Genomic DNA, 18,471 nt, shown 5'->3' on the forward strand with positions numbered 1-18,471 from the left:
CTGTTGGAACAGCCGGGAGAGCTGACGCAAAGGCGCATAGGACAGAGAAGGTGACACAGAGCCAACGGAAAAATAGCCGGCGTTAGCCAGTCTTGTGTCAGATCAGCCGGAATTTTGTCGAGTTAAGTGAGGTAAAACTCACTCAGATTTTCGGCCAATATTTTCTCTATAAAGGATTGTTAGATGAGCATCCTAGATTTGTATTCAAATATTTATCCTGCATAATAATAAACCCTCAGAACTGTTGCACTGGTTTTCCCGCATTGGGTTTTTCCAGAGACTATTGTGTCCAAAAATAAGTGTGTCATGAGTATCTTGTTCTTTGCTCTGTTTTTTGTTTCATGAGATCAAATATTTAATTAGTGTACGCTGCAGAAGTAATTTGGTTCAGTATTCAGAAGAATAACTTAATGAATACAATTTAAAAATCAAGTAGGTGAAGTAGATTCAGATTTGTTGCAGTAGGGGTTCCTAAAGTGTAGTAATTTTCACAGACCAAGCCTCGTATAGGTGTTCCCTCTATTATGTTTGGGATGGCTAGATGGATAACCCTATTAGGTGTTTCCAACCCCAAAGGGCAAGTGACAAGTCCCAAGTCAACCCATCAATCAATAGGTGCAAGTGTAGATGGCGATAATGGAGTGGGCAAGACTTCAAGCCCAGGGGCCATAATCTAGTGACCAAATAATGGTGGTCCAACATCTAGGGTGTGAAAATTTGGTGATCCTAAATCCTACTACAGCAACTGATAATGTTTCTTCTGTTTGTTAAATTAATTGAACAAATTATTTGCAGTTTTCTACGACAAATATCGAAACATATACACTACAACCTTCATAAAATAAATATTGTCGAAGAAATAAAAACACTAGAAGAATAGGTGCACACACAGAATAATACACCGTTATTTTTGGACCAACGTCCCCGAAAAAAACCCAACTTGGGAAAACCGGTGCAGCAGTTGAAGGTTCTATTATTATGCAGTAGTAAATCTTAGTACAAATCTATGGAAGCTCAAATCTAGCTTTCCATACAGAGAAAATGATTGATAGAAGTCTAGAGAGAAAAATATCACTTTCACCCCGACACTGACCTTAGCTCAAGATGAGTTGCTCCTTGTTGCCTCCGCGTCACCCTATGCAAATCTGCGTCACCCAACTTGGACAAATGTCTCTCTCACTCTGCTAATTAGCTGCTGCTCTAGAAACTCGATCTTCATGGCCTCCGGGCTCCCACTCCGGCTCTACCACTGAATCTCGACTTCTCCTCAACAAAATACGGATCTCCCTCTGAAGCTTTGTGCTACCTCTCTGCACTGCATCAAACTCTTTGTGGAGTACATTGTCTCTCTGCTATGCACTCACCGAACTAGAAAACCTTCCTTTTGGCCTTACTATCCCTGCCCCTCTCTCACTGCTTCGACTTTACTGAATCACCTCCGTCAACTCACAACTGCTACTCTAGAAATCGATTTCCCAGCAAAATCAAATTTCTAGTGGCTCCAAGTGTGTTCTCCAACCCCCATCGAATTTCTTCTTATAATCTCGTTGAGACATCAACGGCCAGGATTAAAACATAATCGATGGCTAAGATTAACTAGAACTCAATCCATGTCTTCTTCTAGAAGATTTCACCATGACTTAATTAATACGCTTTAATTAATCAGTTTTCCTAAGTTTAGACTTAGGCATCATTAAAAAAAGATTAATTATTTTAATTAAGCCGTCTCTAGGTGGAATTTCCATAAACGATTTCTGGGTTTTGGAGAATACATGTATTCTAGCCTCTCCACCAAATTTTGTGGCTAGAACATATCTAATGCTATAGAAATCAACATAGGGTATATAGATGTCAGGAGGGAGCAATCGTGGAGGCATGAGTCACCCCTTTCCTCAGCCTTTTTTTTCGACCCCTTTGGTGCGCCTTTTGCTTTTTTTTATGATAATGCTTTGATACGGGTGCATAGCCAAGGAGCCCAAGCTTGCATTTGAGAGATTTAGCACTTATTGCCCCTTAAGATGAAGTGGGTTTATCACTCATTAAGGTTGGTACAATACAAGGTTTCCACATTACATGTGGAGCATCAAGTGCTCTAAGAATTGGGTGATGGCTAATAAGGGCAGTAGAGCTAATGCTAGGCTTTTGCCCGTGCACTAATTTTAGTCCCAACCATATTTTGCATTTTGCCTTTTTGTTTCAGTGTGGCTTTCTTTTCTTTTATCTTTCTTTTAGCTACATCAACCTCCAAGGCAATGGATGAAGATGAGATAGTGCCAATCCCCATGACCAATGACCACTTGCCCAAAGAAAGGTTGTGGAATATAGGGAATGATAGAAAGTGGTAGGTCTGGAATATCATGTGCATGCAACTTTAATCAAAGCCTCCCCATTAGTGTCCTTCCTATAACCCTAAGCCCTCAAAGTAGTTATCACTGGACTAGGTCAAAGACTACCACCCATATGAAGTGCGGCAACAGGAATACAGTCAAGATCAATTAATCATTCGTATTACCCTTTGATTCATATGAAAGCAAAATCACAACTGCGAAATGGTAAAAGTACCTATCGATGGATGACCCACATTCCTATAAGGAAAAATGAGGAAAGGGAGAAAGAAACCTGATTGGAGCATATATGTGGAGGGTCCATGTCATCATCTCAAGTGATAATCAATAGGGTTGCTAGTTGGTTGGTTGTCCAAGGAGGAGAAAAAATTCTCCTCCGGGTTACCCACTTTTTGGTGGCTAACAATCCCAAGTTTCATTATTCTGTATAGAAACAACCCCCATGACCGGTTTGGCTTCGAAGTACATTGCAAGATGCAGAGGAACATACAACTCCCCATGGCACTTTCAAGGAAAGCAAACATCCTAAGAACTACTCAAGATATGCAACACTAATGAGTCAAATCATTGATTCTGAACCATCTAACTATGAGGAGGCAACAAGACAACAAGTTTGAAATGATGCCATGATGGAGGAATATCAGTCCATCATGAAGAATGACGTGTGGGAAATTGTACCAAAACTTGAGGGGAAGTCAGTGGTGACTTCCAAGTGGATCTACAAGATCAAGCATACGATAGATGGCAACATAGAGAAGTACAAAGTGAGATTCGTGGCAAGAGGGTTCTCCTAGAAAGAGGGAGAGGACTATGAAGAGACATTTGCTCCAATTGCTAGGTACACTTCTATTAGAACTATTATTTCTATTGCTTCTATTATGGGTTGGAAATTGCATTAGATGGATGTGAAGACCACTTTCCTCAATGGAGTGATTGAGGAAGAAGTGTACATAGAACAACCTCAAGGCTTTGAGGTACATGAGAGGGAGTCTCATGTTTGCAAACTGAAGAAGGATTTGTACAGACTCAAGCAGGCACCTCAGGCTTGGTATTCTCAGATTGATGGATACCTAATGAGTCTTGGTTTCACCAAGAGTGATGTCAATCCCAACCTTTACTACAAGGTTGTTAAAGGTGATCCTATGATCTTCTTGTTATATGTTGATGACTTGTTTCCGACAAGAGCATAAAATCTCATTGATCAGTGTAAGAGGGAGTTGACCTCTAAGTTCAAGATGAAGGATATAGGCTTGATGCATTACTACTTGGGATTAGAAGTGTGGCAAAAGCCAGGTGAGATCTTCCTTGGTCAAGGGAAGTATATTATTACGATCCTTCAAAAGTTTGGGATGATGGACTGCAAGTCCATGGCCACTTCCATGGTGACCAAGCTAAAGAAGTTGAGAGACTTTGATTCAAATTTGGTGGATCCCTCTATGTATCAACGATTGATCGGTTCACTGATGTATCTGGTTAGTACCAGACTTGATATTTGCTTTGTAGTGAAAACTTTGAGCCAGTTCATGGTGGAACCGAGGCATGTACATTGGATTGCGACAAAGCATGTGTTGAGATATCTGCGTGGTACAATCAGTTATGGGTTGAGATATGTCTCAAATGGTGAAGCATAGTTGCAAGGATACACAAATTCCAATTGGGTAGGGAGTGTTCAAGACAAGAAGAGCACATCAGGATGTTGCTTCAATTTGGGTTTTGTTGTGATATCTTGGATGAGCAGGAAGCAGACATCTGTCGCACTCAACACTACAGAGGCTGAGTATATTACAGTTAGTCTAGCGAGTTGTGAAGCAGTGTGGATACAAAAGCTACTCACAAGATTGTTTGATCAAGTGTTGGAAACAACCGTGATATATTGTGACAATCAAAGTTGTGTGAAGCTTTCGGAAATACAGTTTTCCATGGCAAGTCGAAGCACATTGAGATCAAGTACCATTACATCTGAGACATCGTACAGAAGGTAGTAGTAAGGCTCCAATACATTTCTATAGACAAGAAAGTTGTTGACATTCACACAAAGCCTCTGTCCCAAATGAAGTTTGCCTACTTCAGGGACAAGCTTGGAATGGTTGAGAATGCCCCCCTCGTTGAGCGGGAGTGTTGATGTTGTAGCATCAAGGGCAGACATTGTCCCTAGGTCAAGGGTATTAATCAGGGGCCATGTAATGTGGCTAGGGAGAAGGGCCAAGAGAGCATCAAGACCTAGAGTGCTCCCCTAGTCAGAAGATTTTGACCATATTGCCAAGGGTTACTTGGCTAGTGGGTAGAATGAGTGCCCTAGTGCATCAAGGGTTACTTGGCTAGTGGGTAGAATGAGTGCCCTAGTGTTTTACCATTCAAGTATCATGTGACGACATGAGGAAATGGTAAATAGGCCCAAGGTTTCACCATTGGTCAAGGATACTGACCTAGTACCAATTGACGACTTAGATAGTTGGTGACCTAGGAATAGCCCTGTGTTTTCTCCAATCAAGGGGTACCTGACCATATCGCCAAAGGGTATTGGCTAGTGAGTGACTAGAACCTTTGCAAAGGATATTTGGCTAGTGGGTAACTAGATCCTTTGCATGATGTTGATGTAGGGTGCTTTCCACATGGTTATTGGATAGAACATGAAGTGGATGGATACATTTACATAGTGGCCTCATTCAATCTTTTCTTGGGATGGAGAAACTGTTCAACAAAGAGGAAAACTAAATAATTCAAGGTGAATACCTCCCTAGCTAAGAGGGAATGTTGATTTTTGGTAGTTGTGGTCGGTATTCCCCATCTATACAAGTCGGCCAAATTTAAATATATAGATATATGAGCTCATGTAGGCTCCAGAAATTCAAGTCGGCCCCATCATGCGAATGGGTGTTACCCTTGGTCAAAAACCCACCTCCTTTGACCACTGTATATACACATTCCACTTCCCTCATTTTGGCATCAATTCAAATCATCGCAAAAAATATATGTTCTTCTATTCACATGTGCGAAGGAGAAGGAGAAGAAGACCAAAGTCTAATCATGCGAAATATATATATATATGAGCTCATGTAGGCTCCAGAAATTCAAGTCGGCCCCATCATGCGAATGGGTGTTACCCTTGGTCAAAAACCCACCTCCTTTGACCATTGTATATACACATTCGACTTCCCTCATTTTGGCATCAATTCAAATCATCGCAAAAAATATATGTTCTTCTATTCACATGTGCGAAGGAGAAGGAGAAGAAGACCAAAGTCTAATCAAAAGTTTAACCAGTGTTGACCATAGTTCTTTTTAGGTCTATTTGACATGTTTTGACCAAGATTCTTTTGAGGCAATTTGACCAAATTTTTTGAGATAGTTTGACCAAAATTTCTAAAGCAATTGGCTGAAATTTATGAGGCAATTTGGCCAAAAATTTTGAGGTAGTTTGATCGAAACTTTTGAGGCAATTAACCGAGTTTTCTAGGCAATTGACCGAGTTCTATTCTAGGCAATTGACCGAGTTCTATTCTAGGCAATTTGACCCAACTTCTGGGCAACAGCAGGAGGCCGAAATTCAGCTTGATTGAATCAAGGTTGAACAAAGTTGTGGGCAGTTGCAAGAGGCTGAATTTAGGCCTGTTTGATCGGGTTTGACTTGCACTAGATTGTTGGTCTAGGTTGACCAAGTTTTGACTTGAAAACTCAAATTTTACATTTGTTGAACTAAATTATTTCTCCTAGAAAAGATTGTTGGGTTTTCTCTCGAGTTTGGGTTTCCTAGGTGAAAAAATTTGGTGTCTACTGTGCATGTTTTTTTTACTGTGATCTTTACTGTTTCCGTTGGATCTACTATTGAATTTTGTGAGTGTAAGTGCTTTATGATGTTTTCAAATATGCTAAAGTAAGATTGTATATCATTGGAAGTAATTATCAGTGGCAAAAAAGTGTGCTTGTCTAAATCAGCACTAATAAATCAACATTTTGATCACCCATGGTATTCTAATGACCCATGGTATTTTGATGACCTGTGGCATTGACCCATGGTATTATAATGAAAAACGTTGTAAAAAAAAGAATTGGAGCTCACTTTTGGGTATGCATTGGATATTTGGAATTTTGATTTATAGAGCTCTTGGCACTGAGTATAACAGTATGAAACCCTAGTGGAGATAAGTTTTGGTGGTGAGACCATCCACCCCAACTAATCAATATTGGTTTCGGTGGTCAAACTATCCACCCTAGTTGATCAATAAGGAGGGATCATCCAGATTCCTCATAGGTGTGCACTTGAAGAAAATTAATTATAAGTGACCATGGGAGTTGAAGGAGACACACTTCATCATTATAGCAGCACTCCTTTTATTTGGAGGCCAAATTCTATTGTTAGGTTTTTCTGGAGGAAAGTTGAAAATCATTGGGTAGGTCTAACTTATTGGAGGTAATTAAGGTAATTTTGTGACAGTTGAGTTGCATTCATCCTTGTAGCCAAATTATGCAAAATATTATAGCAGTTTCCAAGTTCCATTAATGCATTATGTATGAAATTTCATAATTTAGTTGAATAAAGATTTGGTTGGGTTAATTGGTGTTCAGTTGGTAAATTATGTTCTATGTGGTGATCTCTTGATTTATTGCATGAAGTTTCTCCTTATTTTCATGCCAAATAGGAAATTATTGCTTGCAAAGTGTTTGTAATAATTCCTGAAAGAAAAAAATTAAAGATTTTAGCAAATGTGTGCATTAATTCGCCACTAGAATTGGACCATTCTATAAAGGGGGCATTGCATGTTCCCTTGAGGGAGCATCCAAGAAGCATGCTCCCAAGGTGTTTCCTTAATGCTCCCTCTGAGAACACACTTCAAGAGCAAAGCATTCTCAAGGAGGATTGTCTCTCGTAGAATGGCTTATGGAAGAAAACACGTAGTTTGAAGATTTGATTCTAATATTTTTGTGACTAATGTTAGTTTTTGTAGCATCGGATGTATTCTAGCCACGAAACTTGGTGGAGAGGCTAGAATACATGAGATTTCGATAACCCATAAATTGTTTCTGAAAATTCCACCTAGAGATGACTTCATTAGATTATTAACCTATTTTTTAATGTTTCCTAAGTCTAAACCTAGGAAAACTAGTTAATTAATCATAATTAATTAAGTCAAGATGAGAATTCTCTAGAAACTCACACGAATCGACTATGATATGATCTTGGCCCTGATTAAGTTTTATCTTGGTCATTAGTGCTCCAATAAAAGACTATAAGAAGTGGATGGGCACTTGGAGAAGACACCCGAGCAGTTCGATTTCCTTGGCAGATCGATTTCCAGAGAGCAACAGCAGTTGCCGGAGAGCCAGAGATCAAACTAGAGACAATGAGGGGCAGGGACAGTGATCTAGAGGAAGCTTTCCAGATCCAGAGAGGCAACATCAAGTGGCAGAAGTGATCCACATAGAAGCAGCGCAAGCACTGCACAGTAGTTGAAGCAGAGCAGTTCGATTTAGCTGGGGAGGAAGTCAATTCAACTTCCAGAGGCCGGGAAAGTCTTCCAAAGGGTCGGAGAGTCACTTCCAACAGCAGAGGCAGGCAAGATGACTTGCTTGGAGGTTGATCTAAGCCACACGTGTGAAAGGCAATGCAAGCACTGCACAGAGGGCCTATGCTGGGGTTTAGATGACTAATTTTTCAGGAGGAGCTAGTGTCGAGATTGCTTGTGGAGTGAGAGAATTTTTTTTTTCTAATTATTTTTGTCAGATACTTGTTGTTTGGATTGCTAGTTGGGCATCCATAGATTGTACTCAGATTTCACTGTTGCATAATAATAAAACCCTCAGTTGTTGCACCGGTTTTCCCAAGTTGGGTTTTTACGGAAAAATTTGTCCAAAAATAAATGTGTAAATTTTATGTGTGTGTGCTAGATTTTCTCAATTTCCGGCGCTATTTTCTTCTGAAGTTTTATTTGTGAAGTTTGCAATAATGAATTATTTGTTGTTTGTATGGGCGAACAAATTGTTAATTAATTTATAGTGAGAAGAATAATTTCCAGTCGCTACAATAAAAATTCATAGGGAAATTTTCTGAGCTGCAAAATATTTTCGTAGCGCCAAAATTTTCACAACTAAGAGCATCTGAACAAGCATTCAGCAACAAGTTTCAAACCACAACAGTGTTGGTGAATTTACCATTGAACACATTCGTTACATTTACACTCCCACTTAGGTGACTAGGTTCTTCTGTAATTACAATCAAACATTTCTGGAGATTTTTCCAATTAAACTTGTTGTCAACAATTTTCAAGAGGCTGTTGGCTTATACTGTTGACACTTCCTTTGTGTAGAGTTTGCATTCTAAAACATTTGAATGCAGACCAAAAATATCAAGTTAAACAATAAGGTAGGCTAACATTTAACTGTGATTAACATTGATCGAAGATGCAATGGGCACTTTGTCTCTCTAAAATTCCATATGATGATTTTCAATTGTCTCAATGGCCATATTACATGTCGGTAAGAAGAGGTTGGGGCAAAAGCTATCAGCTGAACCTCACTTGGGATTTTGGCATTCTAATCGAGTTTCAGACATCACATTCATTGCAACTAGATATAATCATTAGGATAAAGAAGGCTTCATTGCCCTAAAAAACACAAAAGGATTATGCTTTTAGTATTTGTGCAATTTCAATGCAGCAGGTTGCAATTGATGGTGCAAAAGATACCTCCCGTGCACTGGTAGTCACAAGTTCAGTCATGCGATCAAGGAAGTGTGCGTACATATTCTTCAATCTTGAGTGAGGTTGTGCCTGCCTGCAACAATGCACTTACAAAATATTATCACAAGGGGTCTCCGTTTGACCTCAATTGGTTCTATTCTTATATGTTATGCTTATTCCCTTAACCCTGTACGTTGGATACTCACCTTAGAACATAAATGGAAGTGAGAGAGTGTACCTTGATAGGCCCAACAGGTATATTGCATTGGCTTGGATTAGTTTGCTTTGCAGTTCCAAATATATGGCGTAAGCTTCGTAGAACAAAGAATGGAATCGACCTATACCCTTTTCCTCCATGGTTGAGTAAACCTGGTCGAAATCCTGAGAGCTATCTGCCTGGTAACATTTCCACAGAAGAAACAAAATGAGCACGAATCATGGCAAGGTTCTGCTTGTTTGCTTTCTGTGAGTCATCTACTCGAAAGAGAAAAAAGAAAAAAGAAAAATGGATATATCATTGAGATCTTACATAAAAGATCCAGAGTTTTAAGTATCTGATATCATTCCGGTACTTGTCATCATTCTGAAATGTGGATGTGCAGGTCTCCAACAGCTTCTTAATATAAATATTTTGGGTGTCGTTGGAGAATGTGGCTCGAACCCATTTGACGCACCTGCAGGAAATGTTGGTGCTCTTCGTTTCAATTAGTAGATCCAGCATGACAGAAGGTCAGTGTTAATGTGAAACGAAGTCTTCACAGAGCGATGTGCCATTGAGGTGAGATAGCTTTGCAGCATACATAAATAGTCACGACAAACCGTGTACACCCACAAGACATGACACCGAAACCACCAGGATGGAAAGGATGAATGAATTACTTACCTGAGCCACGGCAGCAGAGGATCGTCCCCGACGTAATTGGAAATATCCTCAAACATTTTCCTGCAGTACAATAGTTGTAACTGTTACGCCATGGATTGAATCAGTGGACTTGGGAAATTGGGTGTCTGAGAAAAATAAATTGGAGATATGTTTAAGGGTTCGACTGACCTCCATTGTTGTTGAATGTCTGTGTCATCATTGTCCGAGCCGAATCCCCAAATCGGCTGATCGGCTTTCACATCATTCGCCTCCATTCTTCGCAGTTCCTCGTCTATCATGGTGATGAAAGGGCATTGGTCATCATTCCAGTGTGGCAGAGGTTGATAAATTTGATGGCAAATATGTTGTATGTGGACGTCGTTTCTTCTTGTTGCGATTGGAATGTAGTAAATAACACACAGAGGATTCTTTTTCGAAGCACAGAGAAGATTGTTAAAGAGGTAGGAGAATTGGAGGGAAATTCAAGGCTAGATTTCAAATGTTAACGGGTTATATATTCAGCGAGTATTGGTTGGAAGGGTTACTTTTGGGGATAAATGGTTTTCTTGATTTGTTTAATGTGTGTATTGAGAAAAGTTAATTGGAAAGCCCCATTTAGAATCTCTTTGTTTTTGGCATGAACATGTGTGGCAATAGGATCACAAGAATATTCTCTTTTTTATTTTTTAATTATTTGGTTGATTTCAAGATGAAATGTTGAAGATTATAATAATATTATATATTTCTTTAATATTAATAATAAAAATATAGTAATGGTTATATATTAGTTTAAATTTATTTTAAATATAGATTTACTAAGTGTCGAGAGGGATCAAGTTTAAAGTTAAGATTAATTTAAGTCGGTATTTTTGCATTTTATAATAGGTTTCTTCGCCCGTTTAAATATGTTTAATCATAATAAATACTATGGGTTATGTAATACCATAGGCATATGTTTAATCATAATAAATACCATGGGTTATGTAATACCATGGGCTTGTAATACACGTTGATCTTATAGTTTAATTTAACTTTAAAATTTTATAGCTAAAATTATAATTATTAATGTTATTATTTTATTTTTGTAATTTTAATTATAGATTTTCACTTCTTCTTTTTTCTCACCACTTCAAAATGTTTATGTTGGCATTACAATATCATTGTCATATTGGGCTAGAGAACATTTTGTTGGCATTACAATATCATTATCATATTGGGCTAGATAGGTCTCTTGGGAGATAAATCAAGATAGAGTTATAGGGGATATGATTTTACAAGAGAGGGGGTCTTGAGGAGGTAAGCCAAATTGCTATATTTTAATGTATCCATTTGGGAATTATTTTATTTTGTAATTTTAATTAGAGATTTGTGCTAATTCTTTTTTGTCACCACATCAAATTGTTTATGTTGTCATTACAATATCATTTCGATATTGGGCTAGAGAGCGTCTCTTTGCACAATAATAGATAAACCAAGATAAATTTATAAGGGATATGATTTTACGAGAGAGGGGGTCTTGAGAAGGTAAGCCAAATTGCTATATTTTAATGTTTCCATCTGGGAATTAGTGAGAAAAAGGTGGTTACATGAACTTCTTGGGGAATCCACATGGTGCTTTGTAAGCATCCATATTTTAACCATGTTTTTTTGTTATTAATGGATTGATTATTCATGGCTATTTGTTTTTATTCCTAATAATGACATGGGAAGGAACGCTGGCTAAAAAAATCCAAAGCTGGTTGATAATTTTAGATTTTTTATTATTCCAATAGTTAGAAAAGTATGCTTGTGTGCATAAGAGTCAGGACAATTGAGTAAAATTGTCCAAAGGTGAGATTCCTTGGAGTTTTTAGCATTGATATTTCTTAGCCAATGCCACTAGAGTTGGAGAGAAAGGGAATAACTTAATGGATTGCATTGTATAGAAGGGAATTCTTTTTTTGAGGTTTTGCATGCCAAGGGGGAGGGGCTAGTAAACTGGGATCTATGTGAGTGCAAGAATGAAAACGAATTGTAACAACTTGATATTTGAATTGATTTGGGACTTAGAGTCGCATAGGCACCTGTCTTTATGGATTCATAACCTTAACCTAGGGGTGACATGTTATAGAGAGTTAATGTGCAATTGCATGAGATTGGGTGGAATGTTTGACGTCTACAACCAATCAGTGTGAATCTTATATGAGGAAAAGTTCTTTGTTTTCTCTATGTTATATTTTTGTTATGATTATATTGAGTTGTCTAGCTTGTTAATGTTATATATGTGAATGAGTAGCTTCATTTTCATATATTGGTGTTTCTTGATATTTATATGAGTTTTTCTTTGTCATGCATGATTATTGATTATTAAAGGATGAGTTAAAATTCACCCGATAATGTGAATTTTAAGGCAGTGAGGTGTGACAGTATGTTATAGATTGATATCAAAGCATCACTTGCATTTCTCTAGTCATATGGGCAGACGAACATATTCATTTTAGTAGAGATTGAACCAAAGGGTGCCTTTAGTGGCCTGAAACATTTTCTTGAAAATATGGATTTTTGAAAATTTTGGGAAATTTGGGATTTTTTTGTATAGTGGCATCGATGATGATAATGGTGACATCATCAATGATGTGGACATGCCATGATGGTAGGGATGCAATGGAAAGCTCAAGTGTTTTACACGTCCACGGTGGCATGCTTTGGGATTTGTACCGGAACAAGGCATGCTCTAGATGATGTGGATGGGCACAACACATAAGTGGCTTGTGGCAGTTTTGAAAGGTGGTATTGAGAATTTTTCCCAAACCCCAACAACCCATCAAATTATAATGCATGGTAGCATGGTAGTTTCTAGATATAGGACATTGAGATCAAATTAAATCCCATGCTATTTAAACTCAGACAATACATGATAATTGTCAATCTTAATCTTGTCTTCAATATCAAATCAAGCACTTTTTTTTAAGTTCATTATTTAAATGTGTTGTTAACCCATGCACATCTTATTGAAATTTAGAGAATCTTCACCATAAGTTTAGGGAAAGGATTAGAGATATGAATGCCAAGCAAAAGATGCAGATCAAGGCCCACCACAAGCATGGAGTGAAAGAGATAATGTTGCGTGGATTGTCAAAACTGAGTGGGGCCAAAGGAAAATTAGGGGAGAAAGGAAAGGTAAGGAAGGAGAGAGAAGAAGGAAGGAGGTTGGGTATGACAAGGCATGTGAGGTGGTCGAGAGATGTGACATGGCATCACCCTAGGGTGCCATGTCAATCCACACATGTGATCTAGGAGGATCTGAAAAGGCCCAAAATTCAAAATCCTCGGATATTAGCAAAACCAACACCAAGTTGTAGAGGTTAGTGAGCCGATTCCAATGGCGCAAACAACACCTCAATCCAATTCAGTATGAGGGAGTTACGTTCTTATGAAGCTTGTCACAAATAATGAAAAGTCAAAGTCAAAAGTCAACCTAGGGTGCCACGTGGCACTCCCACAAGATTCCATGTGGCAACCCAATAAGTAGGCCCAGGTGGGACCCATGGCAACTGATGTGGCAAGTTTGAAGGACATAGGGTAGAGGTGTTAACTAGGCATATGACACGGTGCAAGGTGGCACACATGAACCAATGAGGGTTTGTCATGTGGCCCAATCACACGACGCCATGTGGCACCTCAAATTATGCCAAGTGGCCTTGGAATGTGTGCACACCCTCCATTTCACTTTGGCAACTTTGCTCATGCATGGGTTTTTGTTTGTATATGGTGTGTTACGTGGGGCATACATATAGTTTTACCATATATTATATGCTTAATATACTTTGTCATGTATGCAATAAAAACAAAACAAGTGGGCGGCCAACAAGTTTGACCCTAGGACCTCCCCACATACCAAAGTCAAACTTAGGAGTGCCAAACAAGTGCGCTAACAAAGAAATTGTTAACTTTTCCCACACAATATTATTTAAAACATTGCCCATCTGTGTTCTGGAGGGTGAAGATACTAATGCACAGTGGAACAGAGAACACAAAGAACGAGGCCCTCATTGGACACATTTTTTGAGATATATTTCTAGAATATTCTATTTTACAAGATTATTCATATAATCTTGAAGATTCCTTGAGGGATCCAGAGGTGAAGGTGACATAACCATATGAAGTTTATAGTCATTTTTCACGAAATTTTGCAAGGAATTTACTTGTGCGGTTAGAATTGTGATATAAGCAGCAAATCTGAGGGCTCATGGCTGGAGCCCATGTGTATCATTAATGATTGGCACATTTTATGAGATGGAGTTGCACTTGTGAGAAGGCAATCAAGTTTATACTTTTTTTCTTGAAATTTTGCAAGGAATTCAATGGTGCATTCAAAATTGGGATCTAAGTAGCGAATATGATGGCTCGTGGTAGAAGCCCACGTGTGCCACTAAATGTTTGGCACAAACTTCAAGGTAGCCTTGTACATGTCAAAAGGTGGTCATGTTTATACTCTAAAGTTGCAGAATTCAAGGCAAACCTCCTGGTATGGAGTATGTTGCAATTTGAGTAGCGAATTTTTAGGTCACTCTCAAAAGTGAGGTATTGCCATGTATTTGCCATTATTTCGATGATATAATATAAAGGGGTCTCAACTTTGAAGTTGGGCCCGAAGACGTAGCTCACACATTGCGAGTGAACTCCATTAACAAATCTTGGTACATTGTCTTTGATGTCTTCATTTTGTGTTGCTTCTTCATGGATGTTGCATTTATGGTATTTTCATGATCTTTAAGCATTTTTGTTTAACATCACAAAAGAAAAGATCTTCTATCAACATGCCACATCAACATTGACATGAACAAAAGTTACTCTATGCTTTAAACTAAAAAAGTCTCGAGCCAAAATCATACTTTGGCCATATCAAGAGTACAATAACTTAGATCCAAATGAAATTTTATGGGCATGTCCACAATTGGAAGGGCTATAGGAATTCAAGTGAGAGCCCACTAACCAAGTATTCTCTCATTTGCCAATAACTCCAAATTAGTGAGTTTTGAAGAATGAGATGGTGCTCCTAGACAATGGCCTTGCTACTGATGAGATTTTGACAAAGAGTAAAAAAAGCAGGCATGAATATACCCATTGGAGTAATTGACCGAAATCCAAAGGGTTTGGAATGGGGATGCTAAAACAGGTCAAAATCCATTATTCTATGCCACTTTTGAGGGATTTTAAAAGAAGGAAAGGGATCCTAAATGAAAAAACTATAAATGTTTATTCACTTGACATTTTATCTATTCATCAAGGGAGATACTTTTCCTTAGTGAAGTTTTTTCCCAAGCTACTTAGTTTAGGAGTAGCTAATTTCGCTAAAAAAATCAAAGTTGGAGAAAAGTGGGAAAAGGACAAAGTTGACAATTCCATATTGTTGCATAACTTGACTATATCACTATCTAGGAATTATAAGGAATCATTATTGGCGTTAATATCAATGTCTGCAAAAGTTTTCTTGGTTTATTACAAATTTTATTTTGTAAGTGACAAAAGTTGGCCTCTTAATTAAATTTGCACCAATGAGAAAGTGCACAAATTGGGTGAAAATTGCAACTTCGAAAAAAAAAACTTTCAACTCAACGATCATATTGATGCCTGAATATAGTCATTAACAAGTTGATATGCGAGACAATAAGCTTCAATTTCATGAATTGAGAAGAAAAAAGTGTATAGCTTTAATTGACAAATTTTATAATATGCATGTTTCTAACAACATTGGTTGCTTGCACATTTTGCCAAATTAAGGGTATAAGTGAAATAAGACAAGCTCGTGATTGTAGATTGGAGACATGGAGGATGAACAAATAACTTACAATCATGAAAGAGATGTTAAAGGCCTAGACATTAGTTGACAATCCTCTCTTTGATCAGGAATTTTATTATGTTTTTGACTTATTTAGCCCTAAAAATACCTCTCCTAGTCATTTATGACAATATTTTCCCATATTCATCAATTTTTGAAGGTCATTCATTGCGATATTTGCAATAGATCTAGGTAAGATCTAGAACATGGGTTTTGATCGTCGATGTCTTGAGATTGTGAGTTTCTGACTCGCCCAACCTAAAACAATTTTGAGACACCTATTCAATGTGTGGTCAAAGCGGACACTCTAGTAGGAAAAACTCAACACAAGTTGCTAAATTCACCCAAATCCAATTTTTAGAGATTGTACCCATGGTTTGAGTGCCCAACAAGGATGGTTGTATCATAATTCATCTTTAGAATAGTCTGAAATTAATAAAAAAAATAGGGTTTCTGTGTATTTTGTTGAATTTTGCATATAAAGGCAAGCAAACTTAGTTTACCAAGATGTGTTATTATTTTTTAGAACTTGGGTAAACTCAAGAGCTCAAACTTTGTTTGTAGACTTGTATTTAGTCATCTTAAGGAATCCATGAAGTTTCTTTGAGTTTTTCAATTACTGATTCCAATTAAGTGTGCTTGTTGAGTTGTGGAAGGCCCCCCATCACTTAAGCTAGTACTTTCTTTCATTGTTGTGTGTTAATCTGGTAAACTTTTTCTTTTTAATGTTGTATTTCATTATATTTCTTGTTTATATGATCTAATTATGTTTTGTATATTCAAATCTAGGGCTGCTTATAAAATTAGTTTCCTAAACATTGTGTAGATATGCTTTAAAACCTTTGTTTATAAGTGTTCTTTTCCGATTATGCCATTGTTATATTGTTTACTTTTGAATGTTTTCGGTGTTGTTTTATTTTGGTTATGTCATTTGATTCTTAATGTGAGCTCACTAAACATTATGAGCCACATATGACTATATTGCATAAGTATATCATAGCAACCACATTCATCCAATATTCCATCAATAGAATATTTCTTTTTGCTATCGATTTAAGTATGTTTATGAGTTTTATTTATCATTGAGTAGTTGATGTTTGAAGGAACAATCTAATTGGCAAAGTCAATCAAAGCACCCCTAGAGTGCCATTCACCATCTTTCTTGGTGAAGAGGGACCCAACTTCTTGATAAATTTTCCACTTAGCCTTGAGCTAACAAACACTATAGTCCTTGATTTTCATATACTAATTTATTTTAATAGATTAATGGTCTGGGAACATGTTGGTTAAGAGGATGAGTAGAAGACTATGAGTGATTGCCTATTTTCACTCTCACAAATGGGGAAGGTCATAGTGCATTCTCAGCCTCTTAATTGGTACTAGGTCAAAATCCATTAAAATGGCTAAAAGACAACTAGAGTGTATGCTTGGTTTTAGTGGCAAGAAAGGCCCCAGTGCTTTAATAAATCCTTTTGATTAAAAACCCCTTTGACCATTTTTTTTTAAGTATTTAAGTGAAAGCTTGATTGAACATGACTTAGGTAGAGAAGTCTGATTTGTGTGAGAAATCTAAGTGTATGCCCAGTCCAAGTGTTCATAAATTAAGTCAGTGTGTTTTACATTTCAAGCCAATGTGATTAGATTAAAAATTTTGTTTCGTGATTCCTCAATTTAGTATTTAGTTTGATTTATTTCAAATTTAACCTACAAGCGACAACTAATATAATCTAGCTCATTACATATTGTAGTGTGCTTCCAAGTTTACAAACACTAGATTGATATGAACATTGTGTCCCAGTTTAGGTATCTAAATTATCCAAACAATTAGTTTGGGATATGAAGACATTGGTTCTAATGGACATAGAAGTGAGGGGGAGCCAACAAAATTGGTAGAAGCTATGAGAAAATTTGAGAGTGGAAGTGAAGAGTTATGAAGTTGATAGTGAAAGAATAATAAGAGCCTGGGAGGAGCAAAATCAAATAAATAGTCCATTTCTGTAAATATTACTTGTTGAGACACACACACACACACACATATATATGTATGTGGGCTTATGACATGAGGAAAAAGGTAGGCCTCATGCAAGGAGGGATAACTATAAAGGATCTAGGCACTCAAGAAGTGCTAGCAGATCTAAAAAAAATCACTACTCACACACCCACTAAGATATGAAGTTTTGTGCATATGAAGGGTCGAGGAGCAACCCATAAGTGTCCCTTGTTAATCGTCAAAGAAGAAGCTAAGAGTTGGATGGTTTACAAGGTGAGCTTAGGCAGCTTAAGGCACCGACTTTTTATGGTGAAAACAAAAGAGGAGATGATTAAAAAACCCAACCATTTGGTATTAGAAAATATTTTCAATTACATATTTACTTCTCTAGTCTAAAAGCCATAATTAACATGTAACATTTACGAGGAGAAGCCTTTATGCAATAGGAGCAAATTGAAGTAAGTCAAGCATATTGATGAGAAAAGGATTACTTGGAAGCAGTTAAAGAAATATTTATAGTGACAATATCTTTCATACCACTATTGTGATAAGAAAATGCATGATTTGAAACCAAGTTTTGAATTATTTTTGTATGTTAAATATAACTTCTCTTAACTTTATTAATAAACCTTAATGGGTAATTAAAAAGATGTACTTGCATAATAATGAGCAATAAGAAAGGCCAAGAAGAGAAGTTGGATCAGAAGGCAAACAACACAATACGGTTGTGTTTCTCAGATCCGATATTACTGAATGTTTCGGGAGAAGCTAAAACA

General features: G+C 37.4%; 1 protein-coding gene across 2 annotated transcripts in view; it reads right to left on the minus strand.

The window, feature by feature from the left end:
• Positions 1-10,371, minus strand: part of LOC149250243 (protein kinase and Mad3-BUB1-I domain-containing protein) — a 214,255-nt gene extending 203,884 nt beyond the window's left edge. Inside the window, exons 1-5 of one of the 2 annotated variants that reach the window (XR_016266817.1) lie at positions 10,074-10,371; positions 9,906-9,965; positions 9,552-9,696; positions 9,261-9,418; positions 9,029-9,116 (exon numbers count right to left, since the gene is read on the minus strand). Coding sequence is in view for 1 of the 2 variants with exons in the window: in XM_089458985.1 (XP_089315111.1) it covers positions 9,029-9,116; positions 9,261-9,418; positions 9,552-9,696; positions 9,906-9,965; positions 10,074-10,183 (561 nt within the window). In the remaining variant the exon portion in view is untranslated. The remainder of the gene's footprint in view (positions 1-9,028; positions 9,117-9,260; positions 9,419-9,551; positions 9,697-9,905; positions 9,966-10,073) is intronic. The other variant, XM_089458985.1, reaches the window with a different exon arrangement.
• Positions 10,372-18,471: the final 8,100 nt, after the last annotated feature.

Source organism: Pinus tabuliformis, chromosome 7 (assembly GCF_031772625.1).
Source record: "Pinus tabuliformis cultivar Carrire ecotype Pingquan chromosome 7, CPIR1, whole genome shotgun sequence".
In the NCBI taxonomy this organism is placed as follows: Eukaryota; Viridiplantae; Streptophyta; class Pinopsida; order Pinales; family Pinaceae; genus Pinus; species Pinus tabuliformis.